Below are 25738 nucleotides of genomic sequence, written 5' to 3'. Positions count from 1 at the left end.
AGGGATGTATGTAGTTTCTAAGGGGTGTACTCACTTTTGTTGCCAGGGGTTTAGTATTAAGGCTATATTTTGAGTTATTTTGAGGGGAAAATAAATTAACTCTATTATATAAGTTGCACACAGACAACTTTTCATTGCGTCAAATTTTGTCAGTGTTGTCCCACGAAAAGATATAAATATCTGCAGAAATGCGAGGGGTGTAGTCACTTTTGTGATACACTGTAGTATTCATTACAGGCCCTAGGAGGCAGTGCAGTTTTACAAGGCGACAGCCAATGTTGCCCTTCCTTGACAACAACATCCTTTGCCTGGAAGACAACATACCCGCTCACTCGTAGCAATGGCTTCCACGTGTTTTTTTTCTTTTGCTCCAAAAGGCACAAAAATGCAAACATTAAATATATTTAAATTAAAAAATATTATAAAACAGCTAATGGCGTACCGCACGCAGGCTATTTTTAGACCGTGACGTCGCATCGTAAAGCGGAAGAAAAGCCGAAGTGGGACAATATAGACCCGCCCTCGCATTGACACAACGTAATTTGTGCTACTTTTCGCTGGTAATCTTTCAAAACGAACATGCCGATCAAGCATTGCTTTTTTGGAACTTGTAGAAATGACTCTAGACATTACGACACTTGAAGGATGTTTTCTTCATACGTTTCCGGAAACCAAAAACTCGGGAGGAAAAAATGTGAAGACCGAATCAACTTGCGCGGACTTTTAACACCAGCTCGGTGAATCATTCACATTTCACATGCAGTAAACATTATGTTGGGTTGGCATGGTCTTTCAGAGGACAAAGAGGTAAGCCATTTTTATATTTTTAACTTATTTTTTTTGCGTAACGTTGTGCCGCACTGCTTCTGTCTGACAATGAATGACCTGAAAAGAATTACAATGGTATCTGACTGCCACTATTACCGTTTCTGTTTATATTATATATATATAAACAACTTTAGTAAGGGGGAAGTGTAAATAAATTATAGGATTAAGACGTGTTATCAATGAAAAAATTAAAAGTGTTTGTTGGCTGTTACTGAGTAGCATTTGCGATCGCTACACAAAGCTAACTAAATTACCCCCAAGAACGGTAAGAGACGTAGGACAACCAGAGGATATATAAGAAAGACAGGGCTGATAGTAAAGGATAGCTTGTTGAAACAGGAGAATGTCATTGTCAGTCGCGTCGATATAAAAGCTAAAGCTATGCTTAGGTCGGCTCGTTTTTTTCGTCTTTTTCAGCCTTCGACACTAAACCCATCTCTTTAACTTAACATTTTTATGTTCTTCCACATCTTTGCCAGTCAATTTGGCACCAGGCACATCATTTTCGGAGAGAACTGGTAGGTTTAGCTCTGTAAACATCTCCTTCGTACACGATTTCCATTCATTCCTATTAGGGACAAACGGTGGCCTGTCCCTACTTAGAAACAGTAGCTAACGTCATGAATATTAATGAGCGGAAGTGACGTGTTGCTTGCGGTACGCCATTAAAGCACATGTTTCGCCACGTTTGGTGTTTTGAACGTTTAGTAGCAGGAGCGCTGACGTCATTGGCGCGAGAGTTCCATTTATATGGCTGCGGAGCAAGCCCTCTAATCGAATCATTCCACTTTGGAGCCCGGAATCAAAAGTTTGCATCTTCGCCTTCTGTTTTCGCGATCACCATGTAAAGGCGAAGCCATTCTGCAAAACTCTCGGGGTGTCGCTGTGTGGCTTCAAATACATAATGAGCCTTTACAATTAAATGTTTATTTCACCTGCAGTGGATCCTATAGAGAATGACGCACCACGTGACTATTCTGTTGTACGGTGCAGCCTAAATTCTAACTTCATTACAATATTTACGAATTAAAAGAACGTGTCATGTTTCTCCTCCCACATAAACCATATTAAAACATAAAACACATTTCTCTCCCCCATCTTTTTCCATTTTCAAACATTTTTGAAAACGCTCCAGGGAGCCACTAGGGCAGCGCTATAGAGCCTCGGGTTGCTGACCTCCACACTAGTGTCACGAGCCACGTTTTTAGCTCGTTATCGTCACGCCACTGTCATGAAAAAAAATTGTTCACCAATGAAATATTTTCGCTATCGTCAGAGTTAACAAAAACAACACTGATTTTGTGTCAGGAAATAAAATGCACGAGTATTCTATTCGACAATCACAACGAGAGAAACCTCCCACCTATCGAGGATTAAACCATTTGCAGTCAGGAATCACTCGAGTCAGCTTCAAAGTTTAACGTGCACACGGGGTCGGCAGCTGCAAGGCTCCACATGGCTGTATAGCGTCACGGGTCGTCTCCCAACTGCCAAGCTCCCGTGTTGCGTTTTTATTTAGTAGCAATAGTCAAAACATGTCATAACAGTAGGTGCATAGTGCGCAATGATTGGTTAATTCGGAATAGCAACAGTTTGGGAAGTGAGTCAGCTCTAACTGCTTATCCTTATTTGGTGTTGTTTCTCAAAACTGGATGCTTACTGTGAAACAGAAGTGAAACTTATCACAGCCCAACCTGGGGATTTTCCACAGAAAAACATCCTGAGTTATGACCTTGGAAACTAGCTCTGGCTGATACAAGAGGGAGTCATATCTTGATAAGGCAGTCAACAGGCGTCACTGTGGAAGTTCGAAGGAATATATGAAGCATACATACAGTGGCGCAAATAAGTATTTAGTCAACCACTAATTGTGCAAATTCTCCCACTTGAAAATATTAGAGAGGCCTGTAATTGTCAACATGGGTAAACCTCAACCATGAGAGACAGAATGTGGAAAAAAACCCCAGAAAATTACATTGTTTGATTTTTATAGAATTTATTTGCACATCATGGTGGAAAATAAGTATTTGGTCAATACCAAAAGTTCATCTCAATACTTTGTTATGTACCCTTTGTTGGCAATAACGGAGGCCAAACGTTTTCTGTAACTCTTCACAAGCTTTTCACACACTGTTGCTGGTATTTTAGCCCATTCCTCCATGCAGATCTCCTCTTGAGCAGTGATGTTTTGGGGCTGTCGTTGGGCAACAAGGACTTTCAACTCCCTCTACAGATTTTCTCTGGGGTTGAGATCTGGAGACTGGCTAGGCCACTCCAGGAACTTGAAATTCTTCTAATGAAGCCACTCCTTTATTGCCCTGGCTGTGTGTTTGGGATCATTGTCATGCTGAAAGACCCAGCCACGTCTCATTTTCAATGCCCTTGCTGATGGAAGGAGATTTTCACTCAAAATCTCTCGATACATGGCCTCATTCATTCTTTCCTTTACACAGATCAGTCGTCCTGGTCCCTTTGCAGAAAAACAGCTCCAAAGCATGATGTTTCCACCCCCATGCTTCACAGTGGGTATGATGTTCATCGGATGCAATTCAGTATTATTTCTCCTCCAAACATGAGTACCTGTGTTTCTACCAAAACGTTCTATTTTGGTTTCATCTGACCATAACACATTCTCCCAGTCCTCTTCTGGATCATCCAAATGCTCTCTAGCGAACTGCTGACGGGCCTGGACATGTACTGGCTTCAGCAGGGGGACACGTCTGGCAGTGCAGGATTTGAGTCCCTGGCGGCGCATTGTGTTACTGATAGTAGCCTTGGTTACTGTGGTCCCAGGTCTCTGTAGGTCAATCACTTGGTCCCCCCATGGGGTTCTGGGATTTTTGCTCACCGTTCTTGTTATAATTTTGACGCCACGGGGTGGTCTTGCATGGAGCCCCAGATCAAGGGAGATTATCAGTGGTCTTGTATGTCTTCCATTTTCTAATAATTGCTCCCACTGTTGATTTCTTTACACCAAGCATTTTACCTATTGCAGATTCAGCCTTCCCAGCCTGGTGCAGGTCTACAATTTGTCTCTGGTGTCCTTCGACAGCTCTTTGGTCTTGGCCATAGTGGAGCATAGAGTGTGACTGACAGAGATTGTGGACAGGTGTCTTTTATATATTATTATTTTCTATATTATAAATTTTCCACCATGATTTGCAAAGAAATTCTTTAAAAATCAAACAATGTGATTTTCTGTTTTTTTTTCTTCCACATTCTGTCTCTTACGGTTGAGGTTTACCCATGTTGACAATTACAGGCCTCTCTAATCTTTTCAAGTAGGAGAACTTGCACAATTGGTGGTTGACTAAATACTTATTCACCCCACTGTATTTGGAACGCATGAACATGAATACAGTCTCACATGCAAGCATATAGTTCCACAGCAGTTAATAATTGTGTTTTATAAGCATGAATAAAATATTCTTTCACATTTTGAAAGAACGATAGCTTACTCGGTATGCCCCCCCCCTTGTTATCATTATTAGGATGCTTCTCATGGACCATCATGCCTCCCTAAAGTTTGCCCCACCTTGTATTGAATGACATCAGCATAATAAGTGAGCAGAATCTATTCATCAAAGTGCTGCTACCTTTTTAGTTAGGCGCCACTTGTGCAATGTTTAATGAAATCCAATACAAGAGCTGCTGTCGAGAATCCCGCGTTTACAAGCCAAGGGGTGCCTCGTCTCCGTTTCCGGGAGACCAACTAATGAAAAGATAGGAAAAAAACATCTCGCCTTTGCTCGGAGGCCGCCCGCAAGTAACTAGCGTGCAGGTAAACACGGCGCAACTGGATTAAAGAGGAACCCAAAAAGAAAAACAAGAAAAGAGGAGCCGTAATGAAATAAGCGCATGAAAGCGAGCAGCTGCCGGAGCCTTGACAGACTGCAGCTGCATAACAAGTAGAGCATTTACTCTGCCCTTTCTTTTGTTACTCACACCGACAAAAACATTTTCATTGACGGCGATTGACGACCAACCCAGCAAATGAATGTTCAGAAGCCGTATTGTTATTCGACGTGTGTTATCTTTCCACAACCTGATCCTAACCCTTGATAAGTACTAAGTGTGCAAATCTGATTAAGATATCTCTATTACCTTTGTAATGGAATTCCTCATTTGTACTTGACACTGTATTATGCAGCAGTGTGACTACCCGAGTGTGCGCGCGCGTGTCCGTGTAATTTGCTGTCATTTCATGCATGAAAGACACCTTCAATATCTCCATTGGACTCACGTGACAGAAGAGAGCGAAGACCAGCAGCACCACGGAGAGCTCTGGGGTGTAGTGACATTCGTGGCCGGCAGAGGGCAGCGAAGAAGAGCTGAATTTGGCAGGGATGGCGACGATCATGCTGACTGAGCACATGCATAGCGTCCTGAAAGCTGTTAAAATGTATGCAGAGATAAATGTTTAAAAATATAAACATAAAATCCCCCCAAAAATCCAGCTGTGGCCATTCACAGCTGTATCTTGACATTAAGTGATACATGCTCCATGGAGTTTTTGGATCGAAACAATGTAAGTACACAATTATATCTCGTTAAAGCCATGGCGTCTGTAATTCTGCTCTCGTGCGCTCTCACCTCCAGATAAGGTTTTGCTGTTTAAAAAACATTTTTTTTTTTTTTTAAACTGCCCTCCTGTTCAAAAACTTTATTCCCCCAGAAAATTGAGATTTTAAGCTTTCCAATGATGTATCAAACATGCATATGGAAACATTTTGAAAGTTGGGTAAATTGGGGGTCTCCAAGTGGAACTTCAAGTCACCTGAGACAAGACTGAAAAAGCAGTTTCTGTTCTTGCACTCCTCTTTAAAAGAAACTGCTGTATTTTAAGCAAAAACAACTGTTGTGTTTGATAGAACAATATGTCTATATCAGGGGTGTCCAAACTTTTTGCAAAGAGAGCCAGAATCGGTGTGGTAAAATGTGGGGGCTGACCTTGGCTGACATCCTTTACGTAGAACAATATACTTATGCAAATTTTAGCAAGCCATTCTGTGTGTCACATTTGCTTTATAATTATTTTTTTAATTAACAATTTCCACAAAATCTTGCAACTAGCCTTTGTGGCGTTCTCTTTCATCACTTGGGCTCTTGCGAAATACTGCTGCTGTAAAATTAAACTAGCTTTAAGTTGCTTCAATTTCTCGCTACGTATCTTCCCTGTAATCTTGTCGTACATGTTAGCTTGTCTTGTTTAGTAATATCGCCTCACATCGAACTCTTTAAAAACAGGGACTGTCTCTTTGCAAATGAGGCAGACACAGTTTTTGCGTATTTTAGTGAAGAAATAGTCCAGTTTCCACCTATCCTTGAAGCGTCGACCGTCAGAGTCAACTTTCTTTTTTTGTTGTTGTTGTTGATTGTCGCCATTTTAGAAAATTGGGAGTAAAGGGTCACGCGGGGTAATGTTGCTTAGAGTGCTGCTGCCTTTTAGTGGGTAAATGAGGAGCAGCATTTAGTGTGTAAGCTACTTCATATGCTGGTAGCAGTACTGCTGACCAATTTATTAGGTCTGTGTGCGGGCAAGACATTATTGATTTTATGACACAGGCTAGTGGCCCGACAAAATTTGACCACGGGCCACATTTGGCCCCCAGGCCGCACTTTGGACATTCATGGTCTACATGCTGCCATAGCAGATTCATGGTGCATTAAGCCCCCGAACTATTTTTAATTTGCCCGTTTTACCCCGGAAACCCCTGTTTACAGACGTCGCGCAACCGTTTTTGTTTCAACCCAGCCATGAAAACAAGTATTTATTATTCAAAATGTCATCTTTAGCTTAGAATCATAAATTGATGTCTGATATTTTGTTAAAAAAAAAAAAAAAATTATTCGCTCATATTCTAAACTTTTAACAAATGACGTCACAATGAAAAAAATGGCGTCTGTAAAAGAAGTCACGGATATCTAACTCATAACTATCGCCAAATTGTATTTTTTGTTACCGTCGCATTTTCCCCAAAATGTTAGATGATAAATAATCGATCCAAACAAAGAAAATTTGAAGAAATTTTTTTTTAAAAGGGTAAATATATGAAAAAGAACATCTTGACCACTCCTTGATGTCTGAGATTTCTGCATCACAACCCTTGTTATGTGACCATGTTTCACCCATAAAATCCCCCCAAAATCCAGCGGTGCCCAGTCACAGCTGCGTCTTGACACTCGGTGATACATGCGACATGGGAGTTTTCGGTTCGAAACAAGGTAAGTACGCGATAATATCTTGTTTAAGTCATGGCGTCTGTAATTCTGCTCTTGCGTGCTTTCACTTCAGATAGGGTTTTGCTGTTTAAAAAACATTAAAAAAAAAAAAAAAAGACCTCCTATTCAAAATTTTTCTTCCCCCAGAAAATTGAGATTTTAAGCTTTCCAATGAGTATCAAACATGCATATCGGACAATTTTGAAAGTTGGGTAAATTGGGGTTCTCAGAGTGGAACTTCAAGTCACCTGAGTGTTATGGCGGAAAACACAGACAAGACTGAAAAAGCAGTTTCTGCTCTTGCACTCCTGTTTAAAAGAAACTGCTGTATTTTAAGTCAAAACAACTGTTGTGTTTGATAGAACAATATGTCTATATGCTGCCATAGCAGATTCATGGCGCATGAAGCCCCCGAACTATTTTTGATTTGTCCGTTTCACCCTGAAAACCCGTTTACAGACATCGCGCAACTGCTTTTGTTTCAACCCAGCCATAAAACAAAGATAATTAATTATATTATTCAAAATGTCTGTCATTTTTAGCTTAGAATCATTCATTGATCTCATATTTCGTTAAAAAAAAAAACTTTAAAAAATTATTCCCTCACATATTTTAAACAAATTATGTCACAATGAAAAAAATGGCGTCTGTAAAAAAGTCACAGATATCTACCTCATAACTGTCGCTAAAAGTATTTTTTTGTTAGTCACATTTTCTCCGATATGTTAGATGATAAATAATTGATCTAAACAAAAAAAGTTGGAAAAAAAAAAAAAACATTTAAAAGGGTAAATATATGAAAAAGCAAATCTCGACCACTCCTTGATGTCTGCGATTTCTGCATTGCGACCCTTGTTATATTACCATGTTTCACCCATAAAATCCCATAAAAATCCAGCTGTGGCTATTCACAGCTGTGTCTTGACACTCAGTGATACATGCTACATGGAGTTTTTGGATCGAAACAAAGTAGGTACGCGTTAATATCTCGCTAAAGTCATGGCGTCTGTAATTCTGCTCTTGCGTGCTCAAAATTTTTCTTCCCACAGAAAATTGAGATTTTAAGCTTTCCAATGATGTATCAAACAATTTTGAAAGTTGGGTAAATTGGAGTTCTCCGAGTGGAACTTCAAGTCACCCGAGTGTTTTCCGCCATATACTATGTATATATATATGGTATATATATACTGGACTGTCTCAGAAAATTAGAATACACAATATTCTAATTTTCTGAGACAGTCCTGTATATTGTTCTATGTAAAGGACGTCAGCCAAGGTCGGCCCCCCACATTTTTACCACGCCAAATCTGGTCCCCTTTGCAAAAAGTTTGGACACCCCTGCTTTAAATGGTGGATTAATGTACAGGACTGTCTCAGAAAATTAGAATATTGTGTATTCTAATTTTCTGAGACAGTCCAGTATATATATATATGTCATATATATATGTAATTAAATCACAATTGAAGCACTTTTCCCGTTCACCTTGAATTCTACACCATACAGCGCACTCACTATAATCCGCACCACCCAAATTTAAAACTGCACCTAAGTGGCCACACTGAAACGTGAAATCTTTATGGTACACAGCAACTTACCATACTCCAGTGAAAATAGCGTGAGTTCAAGAAAACATTGACTTCATCTAATGTTTATTTATTGCAGAGCCATTCGATCTACCTGTATATGCAAATAAGCACAACAGTAAAAACTGGCAAATGAATAAGCATCCTCCATTATTAAAGCATATCTAGCAAAGAGGCATCTTACCATTTTGACGCAGTGTCTTCCGAAACACAAATGCAAAAACAAAATTTTAAAAAAGTCACTTTTGATGAACTGCTTTGCTGTCAGATGCCTGAAATATGAAAAAGAAAGAGCAACTTAATGGAAATGTCTATAAAGACAAACACCCTGTACACCGGTACTATTCCAACAGGGATGAGTGGTTTTTATTGTGGCCAGTTGATATACAACAACATGGAGACAAAAAGAGAGGAGTAATATTTTCAAGTGTGTACACCGCATTCTAAAGAAAAAAAAAAAAAAAGTGACGCTTGCACCCCTCTGGTTGCCGCTTGCTGGTAGAAAACAGGAAAAGCGACTAAAAGATTTCAGAAACACTTAAAAAGAATCCACACCTCTTCGTCCCAACGTCTACGAGTATACGTGCTTACTAGAGTTAGTGTAACATAGAGCTTGTCGGTGTGCCGCCCGCACACCGCAACGAGCCACGCGACTAAATGAAAACCACTCTTGTAAAAACAAGTCTTTTGCGCAGGGGGCTCCATCTTTTTTGGAAATGACAACTGCGGGAGGGGAAGAAAAATAAAGAGTGTTCAGTGTTTTTTGTTGTTGTTGTTTGTATTTCATCGGAGAGGTCGGAGGGCAGGCGTCTCATTGGTTGTTCTTGGCTTTGGCGTGTGTGAGGATGTGTGACTTGAGGTTGGTGGACTGCGCAAACTTCTTGTTGCAGCCGTCGAAGGGGCACACGTAAGGACGGTCGCCCGTGTGGATGCGCACGTGGGTGCGCAGGTTGAAGTCCAGCGAGAAGCGCTTGCCGCAGCCTTCGAAGGTGCACTGGAAGACAAAAAGAGTAGGGCTGTCAAACGATTAAAAATTTTAATCGAGTTAATTACAGCTCAAAAATTAATTAATCGTAATTAATCGCAATTCAAACCATCTATAAAATATGCCATATTTTTCTGTGAATTATATATATATTCTGTAAAATAAATTGTTGGAATGGAAAGATAAGACACAAGATGGATATATATATATATACATTCAACATACGGTACATAAGGACTGTAGTGGGCATTTCACTCTACTGTCATTTAAATCTGTCTATGCTGTCCTCACTCCAAAGCGTCTACTTTTTCCAACACTAGACAGCAACACTCAGACTTCTTCCTTTTTCATCTGATTTATTAATAAATTGGCCTCAAACCATTGTCCCCTTTAAAACTACAAAAAAAAGTACACAAGCATTGCATTAGCAACAACGTTAGCTTAGCACGCTATACAGGTTAACTAAACATAAACAAAAAGCGTCTCATACAAAAAATACAACATTTCGCTTATTAACATAATATGTACATTCTTTACAACAACCATACTTACGGACAAATCTTGTCCAAGGATCATATAAGCACAACAGAGACGTCGTGCAGCCATATTGAACGAGAGGAGAAAAACAATAAACCATGTCGCAAAGCGACCACAAGAGTTCGCTGTTAGCACAAAAAGCCTTGCTGTAAAACTTACCAAAAGGCAGAATACTGTCTGAGCGGGACATGTGCGTTAATTGCGTCAAATATTTTAACGTGATTAATTAAAAAAATTAATTACCGTGCGTTAACGCGTTAATTTTGACAGCCCTAAAAAAGACATTTGAAAATTATAAATGCAGAGTTTCTGACGCGGTACTGAATACTAAAGACGGCGACGCAAAAGAGTCAGAGTTGTTGGTAGATTTGCAGAGCTCAGTCGTTTGCATTGTTGTTTTAGTCAACACTCACGAAAACATTTTATTGCCAGTGTTGTAACTCATTTTCTCCCAAAGACGTATAAATTCGTTCTATTTTTAATTGTTTCAGTGTCCCAAAAATGTATTTACTGTATACGTCTTTTACGTTTTTTTTTTTTTATCACAAGAGACATCTCTAGGTTCTGATGCAAGTTTGCTCCAAAGCACAACGCTAAAAAAATCCATTTTAAAGCAATAAAACTGGCCACTGGAGGGCAGTAGCGCATTTGGTAAGAACTCATATCAGACCATGAAAGGAAATGAATGAAGAGAAATAGTCAGGAAACAGAAGTTGGAAGGAGTAAGAAGCGTAAGAAAAATGTGGGGAACGATGTAAACAAGGCACATGCCCCACACAAGTTCCCTAGGTGAATTCTGTTATGAGGTAGTGGTCACTACAAAAGAAAGATTCAAAAAAATCTATCTTAATGAGACAGACAGGTGGTGATGAGGGAAAAACCCACCCCGTCTGCCGAGACAGCCGCGGCCACAACAGCACCACCTACCAGCCCAACAGTCCAGCCATGTGCAAATAAACTGTTACTTTTGTATCAAAAGCTCTATTTGTCTTGTTGTTTATGTTATTTTGTAGAAGGAAAACATTATTCAGATGCATGGAATGTCACAAAAGAAATAAATTGCTGTGTTAAAGTCAAAGTTATGTTTGAAATGTATGCTTTTACAAAAAGCTCAATTTCTCATTTTTTTCATCAGAATTTGAAAAATTGCTCAAACTAAGCTATTTTCTAATGATGATATCTAAAGAATGGAAAAAGATATAGACTTACTTTTTTTCCTGCTGAAAGAAGAGAGTCTAATCTTTCTTTTGGTGGGTTCCATGTTTATATAGCAATAGAACATAATTTTCTGTGGGCCTTGCAAAATCAGTCAAAACCCAGTAAAACGGCCGGGAGCAAAGGGGGTTGCTCTGGTGAAAATGGCTGGGAGTGAATGAGTTAATCACGGCGTTAGAGTATAACGGGGTTACTAACAGCGTTATTTCTTTCATTAGTGAGAAATCTAATTACTTTTCTCATCTTGGCAACGTCGTTACCGTGACTGAGGATGTAAAGGCGTGCGTTACTATACGTTACTACGTTGGTTGAATGAGAAAAGTCAGAGACACGGACTCACAGATACGAGAGAGCAGAGCGAGCGGGAGTGGGGAGGAGGTATGGGAGTTGTGACTCAGTTGCAAACGCGATGCTAGGTGGCTCCAATAATACCTGACTGTAGCCGATAGCCTACAAAGTACGTCCACATGATGCTACGGTAAATATTAGAGGCGTGCCAAATTTCCTATTTTTAGATTATTCATGATTCGGCCATGGAAGATTCGAGAACGATTCACAAACATCAAAATTCCAATTATTGAATTATACGAGGTAAAGCCGAACTAAAACATAGTCAGCGCAGTCTTCGGGACGCAATGAGGAACGGACCGAGAGTGAATATCATGTTCAACTCATTCCGCTAGATATAAAACCAATAACACTTGACTGCGGCCGACAGCCACTACAAACATTGCCTAGATGGTGGTTGCTACAAACATACGTCCACATAACGCTACAGTAGATATCACATATATATGGAACTAGATGTGAAATTACGGACAACGGCAGCGTTAGAACTAGTGTTGCACCGATACCCTTTTTTTGGGCCCGATACCGATACCTGGCTGTGCAGTATCGGCCGATACCATTCCGATACCACTCTGTTTGCAAAAAAAAAAAATATATATATATATGCGTATAAGGGATGCAACGATACAGTTAAGTCACAGTTCGGTACGATTTTCGATACAATTCAATACATTTAATGCTCTGAAACAGAAAATACAACTGTTATTATTATTATTTTTTTTTATTTTTTTTTGCTAACAAGCAAAAATAACAGTGCCATCATATAAACAAGCATTTTAGTGCATAATATTTATGTGCTTACTTCTTACTGATCTGAAGAAAAATTTTGTATATAAGTGCTGAGAACAATTTTTTTGTTTGTAAAGTGGGTCACACTGTTGATTGCTGCAGCTTTCTTAGCAGCTATATTTACCATATAGGCAAAACATCCTATTTGTGGTCCGAATCCATCTGTAACATGTACTGAATTAACAGTATTTGCAGCATTATCTATAGTCACTGGTATGGGTTGATTTGGCCTGCTTAACTTCCATTCAGTCATGGCGGTTTCTATTTAATCAATGTAGTCTATGGACTACGCGTCGCTCTGGGCTCACGCAGCTTATGGCATGGGATCTAATGTAGTACATCTAGGTTGTTATTTGATGATATCTAGTGTGTGCGTGTGAGAGTTGGCATGTGATTTAACATAGGACATCTAGATTGCTCTTTGATGATATCTAGTGTGCGCGCTGCGCCGCTTGAGTGTTTTCTGGCCACAGAAGTCACTTCTGCTCATTACTGCACAACACCGGCATATTACAATCAACTTTCATAAACAGGACGAGTTTGAAGTACGGCGCTCTTAATTTGCCACTCATTGTTCATCATGAAACCATGAGTTTACTTAGTCTCCCACGGTATTAACCTTTCTGATCCCACCGGCGCTACAACAGCAAGCGTTAGCTTACACATGCTAATCGTTTGTGAATACCATGTTAAATGAGCAGCGTAACATCGCGGATATGCGTTGTAGTGAACATCTGTAATATTGAAGACTGTGTAAATTTCGTTTGGTAATTTCGAGACGAAATACATACAGATGTAATGATTTGGGAAGTTAGCTCACGTGGGGAGGATAGTATATTTGCGTTCAAATGATGCCAGTAGATGGTATCGGCGTCCTAAATGATGGTACTCGTCGATACCGATATCACCAATTCGGGCCGGATCGGCGCCCCCTGCCGATACTGGTATCGGTGCAACTTTAGTTAGAACATATAAAGAGAACTAGATGCGAAATGACAGACTTGCCTTTTGGTAGTTGCCGTGTTGTAAACAGCCGCCAATTTCAAGCAGTAGATTCTCTAGAACAGGGGTCACCAACCTTTTTTGCTCCACGGACCGGTGTTATGTGGGCCTTTTTTTCACGGACCGGTGTTCTGACAAATTTAGCAGCCCATCAAAAATTGTAACCATGCGGTTCTGCGCATGCGCGTAACGTTAAACATAGCCGCAAAATGCGCAAATGTAGCGATTTGAAAGTAAACACTACAAACTTTCTTGAAAGAAAGAAATATTACCTTACGTTTGATCATTAAAGGACTTGTAGAAAAGTTCTCCTCAGATACATCCTGCCATGTAAGCTGCACACAACAACTTCACACCGCTCTCACCATTAACGACTTCGCCTTGTCGTTAAACATTAATTAAGAAGCCCGCTTCACAAGATACGATGTTGGACATTGTAGCAAGGTTGTCAACGCTCTTGTAGCGATGTCAGGATATTCCAGAATGACTTTAATCCAGAACCTCGGTAGAGTTGTTGTCTCAAATGTACGTTTAATAAGGTCGCCGTCATTTGCGATCTCTACAAGGTGATCTTCCTGTTGCACAGACATGCTCGAATCACTCGGTTTATTCATTAACGGGTCATGAATCCACTCCTTCGCAGTTCGTGGGTCTTCGAGGTTGTAGGCTCGTCAGGTGCCCTTTTCGCCGTAAAAATATCTCCAAAGACGTCTGTTTTCCAGTCATCTTCGCTCGTGTGGGGGCTAATTATTTCCGGGAACAAATGTGCTGCGCCCGCAGCCTAGCAATACGTTATTATCGAGGACAAGCGCACATAGATATATTACACAAACAAGATGTACTGCTAGCAGTCCAATCAATTGATTTCTATGACGACATTCAAATCTATCCCGTAGTATTATATATAGAGTAGACAGGGATATTGGTGTGTTAAGCAGGGGCACAGGGTTAATTCAGCCAGAATGCGGTCGTTATTAAATTATTATTTCTGTGCGGCCCAGTAGCAAATGTGCCATGGACCGGTACCGGTCCGCGGCCCGGCAGATGGGGACCCCTGCTCTAAAAGGCTCTGTTGTAGCGGACCTAATTAACTTTTTTTCTAAAATACTCCTAAATCAGCAAACTCTTGACTTAAATCTGTCTTTAAATGATGACAGAGTTTTAAAACTTTGACATGTCGAAAGTAGACAAGGGAAATTATGGAATAACGGGAGCAATTTTAACGGTTGATTCACATCATTAAATTAATTGAATGTAGTTTAAAGATGCTGATACAGAAAGGGCACTTGAGTATTTAATTTTCTGTTTTTTACTGTTAACTTGATACTGAAATATTAGTTTGGTTTAGCCCGAGAGGATTTTTGAACAATCTTGGAAATAATGTACAAAACATTAAAAGCGGTGGGGAGTGGGTAACATCAATAATCGATTTATAATCCAATCGGAGCCTCTGAATCATGATCGAATCATTAGGTGCCCAAAGATTCCCACCTCTAGTAAATATCACATGTATACAGAACTAGATGCGAAATGATAGACTCGCCGCAGTTAGTAAACAGCTGCCATCTTAAAGTAGTAGACTTCTCAGGAAGGCTCTGTTGTAGGGAACCTTCCTAGCGAACCTAAGTAACTTTTTATCTAAAATACTCCTAAATTGGCAAAATCTTGACTATCTTTAAATGATGAAACAGTTTTAAAACTTTCACATGTCAAAAGTAGACAGAAGGGAAGTAACGCAATAACGGGAGCAGTTTTAACAACTTTAACGGTTGATTCACAACATTAAATGACTTCCAAACATAGCAAAGGTTACTATGTTTTTTTTTTGAATGGGAAAAAAAATGAAAGGCAGCACCAGTTACTTTGCCAAGTAACTAATTACTCTAACATTCAGGTAACTGAGTTACTTGTTCACAATGCGTGACATTTCCATATTGTACGTGGAGTATGTCAGCTTGCATCGTAGCAGTGTTTGGGTCGTGTCACTCATGTGAGATGAGCTGCGCCTCTCACTCACGCGCCTCACTGGAATTTAGGATGTGTTTCAAGGTAGGCTGCGCTCCATCTTGCTTGTTTGGAAAAACATGGTAAGATTTGTTTTCTTATCTTGGCAAGAGAAAATAAGCAATGTTGTTTTAGCCTTTAAAGGTCCGTGGTGAGTGATCATCCCACACTAAATGTAACTTGTAGCGTTAACATAGTGTTCGCTTTAGCATTAGCATCATCTTTAGCATGGCGAGCATACTCTTTTTAATTTTTTTAAAAACAAAAAAAAAATTCAACCTGTTCTGTTCAGCTGCTTGACACGGAGAATACGAATGAGTGTCTTATTGGTCTGAACAGTATTGATAAATCACATGGGAGTACGCTATGCTCCCATTGTGATGATTATTCATTGTATTTCAATTATTGGGAGAAAGCAGCGAGCGGGAAGGGATTGGGGGCACAGACAGGAAAATAAAAAAGGAGTGAGGGACAGAAGAGAAGAACAAACAACAACTAGAAAAAATACATTCAATGTCTGCACTAACTATGAATATATTAGTGCTATTGTTAGCTATTTGTATTTCCAGTTGAGATCATGCGGGGGGGCCTGATGACCAAGGAGAAAAGGGAGGGGGCGAGAGTCAGTAAGAGAAGTAATTAGGTGGGGTGGAGCGTACACAAATCAACAATGTGTTGTGAGGTGTAAACCTCAGTATTCTGTGAATCACTTGTATGTGTTGATATATTGACATCCTATTCTGTGCTGCCTGATCACTAATCCTGGCACGGATAGTTTCTATACTTAGGTGTCTAATTGCACGCAGTCATGCGTGAATCCCATCAGACGTGTGATAGTCCTGCAGACAAGTGGAAATGCTGCATGAGGGGGGTCGCCCCTCACCCGGCCCACCAGCCACTGCTGCAACCCCCAACCGACACATTTTTTTAAACATACAGTTCGTGGCTTCTAGGTGCGTTTAATTGAAAATAATGTGCTGTTTTTCCCTGCTGAGTGTGTATTATCATCACCAAGTTGGCGTTGTCCTTGTAGACGTTACAATTAGAGATGTCCCGATCCGATATCTGGATCGGATCAGACGCCGATATGGGCAAAAAAATACGTATCGGTATCGGATCGGCCGACAAGGAAAAATGCCGATCCAGTTTTTTTAAAGTCCGGTCCGGGTTTTCCAGCGCACCGACTTACATAATCCATTCCAGTTTTTGCTTCAGTTTCCCTAAAATCCGGTCCGCATTTTACGGCACACCTTCAACACACTACATTACCGTCATTACCGAGAGACTTCGTCGGTAAAAATGTCAGCTGTGTGGGATTATTTCACTTTAAAAGACAACAAAGACGAAGAGGCAGAGTGCAACATATGCCACAATAAAGTCAAGCGTGGTGGTAAAGCTGTAAGAAGTTTTAATACAACCAACCCAATCAAGCATTTAGCGAAATACCACCACAAAGGAGTATGTGAAAAGAAGAAAACTGAAGACAAAAAGAAAGGTCCTACGCAACGAACACTGGCAGAAACTTCTGCTATGCGTGACAAACTGCCATTGACAGTCCCAAAACCCAGGGAATAACAAGAGTATTTGCCAAAGGAATCATTCTGGATGAAGAGCCATTAACTCTCGTGAGTAAAGTGGGATTTAGACGCATCGGGCAGACTTTTTAATAAAAATATATATTCATATATTTATACTAAAACGATGTATGGATGTTAAATAAAATAATTTGGATAAAGCAGAAGGCACTGTGCATGCCTCTGCGCACGGGAACGCAGTGGCCCCGTTCTCTTTTTAATCTTCCCCTCCGCGAGCATCCTGGTATTTCTTTTTCGATATGAGGCAACAATAGGAGTGGAAAACAAACTAAAGACAGAGGAATTGAAAAGCAAACAACTGCGTTGGGAGTGGGACATGGAAAGGATTCTAATTGATTGTTGAAGATACGGAAACCTGTGTCGGCTTCACTGAATGTAAACGAATGTGGCGTTTTGGTCTCATGCGAGAAATATATTTAACAAACGTTTCCAGCGTTATTTCGCTGAGTAAATGCAATTATAATCATAAGTATTTAGTATTAAGTATTTAAGCATTGACCATTGAACTTGCGTTTTTTTTCTGACAACTCGAGGGGATTAAAATAAATGTCAAATCCACTATCCACCTGTTAGAACACACATGCAAACATAAAATATATAAATGTTTATTGAATACCCATCTTACAGTCTTGTTTAACTGGGAGAATTTGTTACAAAAGACAGGCTATAATTTGTTATCATTATGCATATATGCACCGGCGTCACCAAACGTGATCACACAAAACGTAACCACGCATCGCTCCTGAGTCCTCACAAATAAAACATAAAATTTTGTTTTTTTCGGGCTCGTGCCTACAAATAAAACATAAAATTTCGGGTTTTTTCGGGCTGGGCAAGCAAATCAAAGGGAGTGTGTAATAGTTAATAGTTGTTTGTGTGTTTTGCTTTTTAAGACAGTTTACAATATTATTTGCATGTTTTACTGTCTGAATATGTCATTTCTGTTTCTTATTCATAATGTTTTGTGTTTATCATTTAATAAACAGGTCAGTTTCTTGTTACCAACCATTGTGTTATTCAAACTCACCTAATTCAGCTGGCAAGTTGTTATCAAGACTACTAAAACCCTTTTCATAATGAGTCTGACAACTAAGTAAGGAGGATAAATAACTTTAAACTTTAATACATGCTCAGAGAGGCCGGTATCGGTACCGGCCAGTATCGGTATCGGATCGGAAATGCAAAACAATATCAGTATCGGATCGGAAGTGCAAAAACCTGGATCGGGACATCCCAAGTTACAATATGTGCTTATTTGTCTCTGTTCATTCGAAATTGTTGGAAACCTTTACTTATTTTCGGAATAAAACTTTTAGATGGGGAAAAAAAACTACAATCACAATTTGAAATGACTAAAATATTTCGAAGACTAATAAGTATTTTTGTCTATGACAAAAATTAAAAGAGCTGCCAAAAACAACACTAGTCGTTTGTTTCAAAAAATGACTTTTTTGTGTTTAAAATGTAAAATTTTATAGTACTTATTTTGCAATGGGTTACAGCATTTGTGCAATTTTCATTTTTGAAAATTTCATAACCAGTTGTTAAAAAGGAGTCGTTAGTGAGATTGTTTATTTGAAATTTTGTTCTGCAAATCTTTATTTTGCAACAACTTTTTCTGCATCGTTTCTAGTTGTATAGTAACTCAAAAGTTTTTATTAATGCAATTTAAAAATAAAACATTCTGAATATACGGCGAATTTCTATAAATGCTTATTAGACTTGTTGCTTTTATTTCCAATAATATCAGCGGATAAAAGCATTTTAAAAATTATATCAAATAATATCGACATTGGTTTCGGGCAATATGCATGTTGCCTTCGAAGTGAATGGAGAAGCCTTCTGCCTTTGAACAAGGGCTGGTCACAGCTTAGCACAGCAGTTATGCTTATTGACCATTAGATGTCTTCAGACTAAGTTGCTTGGGATTTGTTATGTGAGCATTATCATTATTGAAGCATCTGGTGAGCATCACAATAAAATTAGCCATAATTTGTCAAGTCCACGACAGCATTTATCAGTATTGGATTTTTGGAGTTTCACAATATCGAGATATCTGTTAAAAAGTCATTATCCGACATCTCTAATTCTTATCTTCTGATGTGGTAATTTGAATATGTAACATTTTTGTAATGGTAATTTCATATAGCGTAATATTTTGTGATGTTTTTTGAAACATGTTTTATAAGGTTATTTTCAAGTTATTTTTTTGCTATGTATTTTTTGCAACACATTCAATGTCAAATGTTTTTTTTTTCATTACAAAATGCATGTTGTGAATTTTAAAATTCATTTTTGTATGTATTTTTTTTTGGTACCAGTATTTCTTTTAACACAGTGTTAATTTTTCCTGTAATATAATCATGCATGTTTTTTTTTTTTTTTACTGATTTTATTTTATTTTTTTAATTTTGCCAGAAAATTGTACTTTGTCTACACGCCCGGGGGAAAAAAACATGGCAGTCTATTAAAAGTCCGTTTTCACCACTGTGAATTAAACGTCAATTTACTTTCATTTCAGTAGGGGGTGCTCGAGAGCACAATGGAGGCTTTGTGGACTCACATCAAAATGATGGAGGATCTTACAAAAAAATGCAATTAGCTTCGCCCTTTACTGGGGTTGGCACTGTGTTAAAAGCTTTTTTAATACTAAATCCAAAATGGGTTTACTCATTTGAGCCTACAATTGAGACTCTCGTTGAAACTACTTTATCTCCTTTTTGATCTGTCTATCTTTCATCCACTTGAACCCTTTGACACTCAACTAATAGACCATTTAGTCACATTCTCTAGCACACAGACTTTTTAAGTAGCCCACCTGGAAAGGCTTCTCCCCTGTGTGGACAAGCTGGTGGCGCTTGAGTTTGGAGCTCTCCACGAACGCCTTGCCGCACTCGGCACAGACGTGGACACGAGGCCCGTGGGTGTGCAGGTGCTTCCTCATGGCTGAGTTGTCCCTGAACATCTTTGTGCAGCCCTAACGGAGAAAACAAGCGTGCACCTGCCGTTAACGGAAAGAACAGGAGGAGAAAAAAAACCTGCGAAGACGGCGAGCACCAAAATAGAATGCGTGGGTGTCGCCGTCGGTGTTTATTCACACTTTCACATCGACATCCTGACGTCAGACAGACTATTCGGAATTTTTAATGCTCTGCGCCAGAAGTTTAATGCAGATTTTGAACAGTAATGGACTTCCGCTGAGACAAGTAAATCATTAAAAGTCGCTTTATAAGGTCAAGCTTTCGCTAGGGTTATTATTTTTATGATCCAACTCACTTTATGAGGGCAAGCTATTGTCCGTGGCGCGTCGTCCTCTTTGATTTTTCTGGGTTTCATCCTGTTTAGGAACAAAAACCGATGTGAAAACCGATTAATATTACATCTTGTGCATTAGGGAGGATTTCACACCTGGCAAATTCGGCCAGTTGCTTGGGGTCCGAGAGGTCGATGCCCGGGATGCCCCCCGGGGGCAGTTTCTTGCCCGTCATGTACTCAGAGTAGTCAGGCGGAGAGTTTTCGCCCACAATCTGCTCCTCCACCACCGACTCGTGGTCAATGTCTTCACGGGTATCTAGGAATACGTTACAGAACTGAACCGGACACAAGATACCATGTCCCCAAAGGCCAGACTCCGGGAAACGGCTGCTTTATTTATTCATTACCTTATTTGGTGAATTTAAAGTTTTTAAATAGATTTGCATTAGCACATAATGAATTGACAAATAAAAACATAGTTCTGGGGAAACAACCAGGTACTTCATGCATCAAATACATTATTTAAAAAATACATTTTACAGAAATATAGTACATACATTTTACTTTATTATAAAGGTATTAATTTACTTTATATATTAATAAAATGTTGTCCATATCATGCAGCACAGTGAAGATAACTTGTTTTTATGTTTACAATCATAACATCATTAACTTTCTATTTCGTATCACAACAAGACAATTCTGTCGTGGCTTCCTGTGATTACACCATATAATCTTAGTATTATTTCAATATGCAAAATTATGGTGTCATTTTTGTCTTTTTTTTTTTTTTTTTTTGGTGTCATTTTTGTCCAGTACTGTTCCGTGACATTTTTCACGCGTAAAAGGGGCGTGCCGTGCCTGCACGGTTTGCATACAATGTAATAGATGACTACAAATAATCGTGGTGGAATTATTCTTCAACGTGTACTTATGTGTGCAATCCACGTCTATTCTCTATGAAACTATCAAAGCAATAAACACACATGGAGAATAACTACGTGTATGACGAATTCGTTATGCTACACAATGCTAGGCTAACCAAGGCCTGTTACTGCCTTCGAAGCGGCTAACTGCTAACGGGCTTTGAAGTTAGCAACCTGCTAACGTCCCGTATTTTCGCAAAAAGTGGCCCAAAATTGACATTCAGCTCAACTCGGACTCCACTAATGTATTCAACATAAGCTCCCCGAATCGTTTTATGTTGTAATTAGCTCTAACATGCTCATTTGAGTTCTATTTTAAGATATTTGATGTGGCACCGCAACACCGTAGCGCCATATTGTCTGGGCCCGCCAGAGTCGCCATTTTTTCGGGGGGCCGCCGCCATACTTTTCTGGACTCGGGGAATATGGCGGCGCCCAGTAACTCCTAAAACATGGCTTCCCGTCAAAACAAAAACATTTGGTTTTGGTTTCCGCGTCTAACCAACATTTCGGGGTGGATTCGTTCACCGTTTCGCGACAGGACTGAACACTCCAGGAACTAGTCGGGTGCAAGAGCAGGACAACGCCCTGGCAAAGAAGGCCTCGTGTAGCCGAGATGTGACAGCCGTAGTGGGGCTAACTAACAAGACTTACCCGACGCCCACATCGTGACGGAAAATTCCCCCTCCAGAGTTTTTATCTGCACTTGCTTCTGTTCCCATTTCCTCGCTCCGGTTTCCGCGCCGCTCAGGTAGCTTTTTTTGCCCGCTTTCTTCCCGCCCGTGCCGCCGCCTCCTCGTTTCACCCGACCCATGGAGCTCTTCCCGGCTACAGTCACCAACGTCTGCTCGATGTATTCGTCCTCCACCCCGGGAGCGGGCACCGGGATGAGGATCTGGTCCTCGAAGCCCCCTCCTCCGTCATCCGTGTGCAGGTCTGAGTCGTCCCCGCCAACTACCTCCTCACGAGTCTGGACTAGGATAACCTCTGGGTGGTGGTGGTACTGGTGGTGGTGATGGTGAATGGAGCCCGAGTCGTCGTCCAGCGGCTGGAGAGCGATCATGGGCTGCACGTCGTCGTCCTCGTCGTCCTCATCTTCGTCGTCCTCGTCCTCCCCGCCGACCACCGTGGTTTCAATAGTCTCCACCGGGATGGTCTCAACCTCTATCTCATGGAGCTCCACGATCTCGGCCGGCATCTCCGAGCCGTCCGACCCAATATACAGGGTTTCTCCGGATGCCATGTCGAAGTCCTCCAGCTTGCCTGTCTCATTCACGCCGCGTTAATGCACCTTGTTTCTGGGCTTTTCGGGACCCGCCGCGTTCGCTCTCACACGCCCCCCCCCAGCTCCGGATCTCGCTCCGGCGGACTTCGCTGCCTCTTCTTCGGCTGCAACTCTCGCCACTCTTCCTTCCCGCGCCAGATCTCGTCGCCGCTTTGCGCCTACGCGAGAAACATCGCGAGACTTGGATATCAAGGCGGATGTTGATGGATTTTTTTGGGTTTTGTTTTGCATTTTGACCTTTTAAAAACACTAATTTCAACAAATGCGATATATATTTTTTAATAATTTATTTATATATTCATACATTTATGTCTATACATAGGAAACACCACGAGACTTGAATAGCAAGACCCAAAACGTTTTTTTTAAATAAATAAAATAAACACACCACATTAAACACTGAAATACTTTGTTTTGGATTTAATTTAAATACGCATACATTTATACAGAAGTGTCTTTCAACATTATTGTGGGCACCCAGATCTAAAAATAGCACATTTTGTGTTGGCATCAAGGCAATTAAAGGACTATTTTGATATAAAAGACACACACATAAAAGAAAACAGTCAGCCTTTATTTATCCAAGACATTGTTCACAGTTTTATTTGAATTCATCTCAAAAACTCGGTGCATTTTCTTTTTTTTTTTTTTCTTGTGTTGTTCAACAAGGAAGCACTTTGTTATCATGAAGAGAACAAAATGAACAATACTTGGCGGCCAATAAACTTTTTATCGACAACATGTTCACAAATACTCTGGTGTGATATTTGAAAAAAAAAAAAAAAAAAAAGTTCTGCAGGGTTGTTCTTGGTCAAAAGCTGAATTTTGCTGTTTTGGTCCAAAGTAAAATGAACAAAAATGTCCCAAAAAAATGAGAACAATCTGGATGGTGTGAATAATATGAAAGCTGAATAATAAAACATGTGCAATTTGAGTTTTACTATCATATTCTTATTATTGTAGCCTAATTTGTACTGACTAAAACCCACTAACAAGAATTATGATAGCAAGGGCAATAAAAATAGTAACTCCTGGGGACCATCGAAGTACTTAAATATAATTACTTTTTTATGGGTAGCACAGTGGTGTAGAAATTAGCGTGTCTGCCTCACAATTCTGAGCATCTCCTCTTTGCAAGTTGACCATGTACAGTGGGGAGAACAAGTATTTGATACAGTCAATGGGAAAACCCATTGGCAGTGTATCAAATACTTGTTCTCCCCACTGTATAGTCCATATTAGCTTCATCTCAGACTCAAATTTATCCATTAGTGTAAACATGAATGCGACTGATTGTTTGTCTGCATATACGTGCCCCACAATTATTAAACCCTCATTTTTCAGAGTAAAAGCCACTTATAATATCAATAATGAGGAATATGATAGTAAGGGGAGTGGTAAATTAAAAAGTGTTTAAAAACCTCTTGTACGCCATAAAACTATTTGAATATATTGAATTCTCTCATACTGTTCAGGCCAAAGACACGGGGCAAACAGAGACAAATGTAAAGAACTAACAGTCTCTTCACAAACACACACGCACGGTGTTTCCCCACAAGTCAATGCGCGCCGCAAACACATGGCGGCTACAGCGGCGCCTTGACACCACGGCGGACGTCACAGTTTGGGTCCGACTCGGTCTCCTCTTCGGATTGGCGACATTATGTCGTGCTCACTCGACTTAGTTCGTGTCTAAGGGCTGTGGGCAACAGTAAAACAATAACAGAAAATATCAAAATTTGCATCATGTGAATTATGAAGAAGAGTGATGTGCTTTGACAAAAGTTTTAGTTGAGAAATATGTTTGTTTGTTTTTTAATTCATGAACTTAATTTATTGGGGTATAATGTATTAACGATGGTGTCTTTTCACGTTTAAATTTTTGTAATGGGATTATTTATAGCTGCAATAACATCATAAATACATCTTAAAATACTGCCTGCACTGCTATCTAGTGGTCGTAAGTGTGTATTGCAGCCTTGTTCATTGGCGTCAAAGATTCGAGAAGTGTTTCAAGGACTAGTGCAGTACAAAACCGTAAAGCAGCAAAATATGAAGGCGTATTATGGAGAACAAGAATAATAAACACTATAAGACTAAAATGTGTACAGTGAGCCCTCGTTTTTCGCGGTTAATGGGGACCAGAACCCGCCGCGATTAGTGAAAAACCGCGAAGTAGCGCCCTCAACCCCCAGAAACAAAATAAAATAAAATGTGTGTTCAATGTATTTATTCAGATTTAGCTTTGGAAATATATACATATGAGACATGTTTTATTTGACTTTTCCCCCAAAGTATAATTAAAGAAATAACTTTTATGTAAATATATATATCTGGCGGAAAACACAGACAAGACTGAAAAAGCCGTTTCTGCTCTTGCACTCCTCTTTAAAAGAAACTGCTGTATTTTAAGTCAAAAGAACGGTTGTGTTTGATAGAACAATATGTCTATATGCTGCCATAGCAGATTCATGGGGCATTAAGCCCCCAAACTACTTTTAAACTGTCCGTTTTACCTTAGAAACCCCCGTTTACAGACGTCACGCAACCGCTTTTGTTTCAACCCAGCCATAAAAAGAAGTAATTATATTTATTATTCAAAATGTCTGTCATTTTTAGCTTAGAATCATTAATTGATGTCTAATACTTCGTTTAAAAAAAAAATGTTTTTTTTTTTAAAAACGACTTTAAAAAATTATTCACTCGCATATTTTAAACTTTTAAACAAATTACGTCACAATGAAAAAATTGGTGTTCTTAAAAAAAGTCACGGATATCTACCTTATAACTATCACTTAACTGTATTTTTTTCGTTATTGTCACATTTTCCCCAATATTTTAGATTATAAATAATCGATCCAAACAAAGAAAAAAAAAATAAAATAAAAAAAGTTTAAAAGGGTATATTTATGAAAATGAAAATCTAGATTACTCCTTGATGTCTGCGATTTCTGCATCTTGACTCTTGTTATATTACCATGTTTCACCCACAAATCTTCAAAAAATCCAGCTGTGGCCATTCACATCTGTGTCTTGACACTCAATGATACATGGAGTTTTACGTGATAATATCTTGTTAAAATCATGGCGTCTTTAATTCTGCTCTTGTGTGCGCTCACCTCCAGTTAGAGTTTTGCTGTTTAAAAAATATATACAGTATATT

General features: G+C 39.6%; 2 protein-coding genes across 5 annotated transcripts in view; both read right to left on the bottom strand.

Moving 5' to 3' along the window:
* Nucleotides 1-8683: 8683 nt before the first annotated feature.
* yy1b (YY1 transcription factor b) lies at nucleotides 8684-22728 on the bottom strand. 2 transcript variants are annotated; one of them, XM_057822396.1, is made up of 5 exons: nucleotides 21945-22728; nucleotides 20518-20680; nucleotides 20386-20446; nucleotides 19928-20086; nucleotides 8684-9628 (listed from the first exon to the last, which is right to left on the bottom strand). In XM_057822396.1, exons 1-5 carry the CDS (start codon nucleotides 22531-22533, stop codon nucleotides 9446-9448), a joined length of 1155 nt encoding a protein of 384 aa, XP_057678379.1. In that variant the 5' UTR covers nucleotides 22534-22728; the 3' UTR covers nucleotides 8684-9445. The 2 variants fall into 2 exon arrangements, with proteins under 2 accessions (XP_057678379.1, XP_057678380.1); XM_057822397.1 differs by having other exon boundaries at nucleotides 20518-20668; nucleotides 21945-22722.
* A 224-nt stretch (nucleotides 22729-22952) lies between these two features.
* evlb (Enah/Vasp-like b) overlaps nucleotides 22953-25738 on the bottom strand; it is a 56455-nt gene continuing 53669 nt past the window's right edge. The window contains exon 13 of one of the 3 annotated variants that reach the window (XM_057822395.1): nucleotides 22953-24274. In XM_057822395.1, the coding sequence (XP_057678378.1) occupies nucleotides 24237-24274 (38 nt within the window). In that variant the 3' untranslated portion in view covers nucleotides 22953-24236. The remainder of the gene's footprint in view (nucleotides 24275-25738) is intronic. The other 2 variants (XM_057822394.1, XM_057822392.1) reach the window with 2 other exon arrangements.

This window comes from Corythoichthys intestinalis, chromosome 19 (assembly GCF_030265065.1).
Source record: "Corythoichthys intestinalis isolate RoL2023-P3 chromosome 19, ASM3026506v1, whole genome shotgun sequence".
Classification (NCBI taxonomy): Eukaryota; Metazoa; Chordata; class Actinopteri; order Syngnathiformes; family Syngnathidae; genus Corythoichthys; species Corythoichthys intestinalis.
This window is presented reverse-complemented; position numbering and strand designations above follow the sequence as displayed.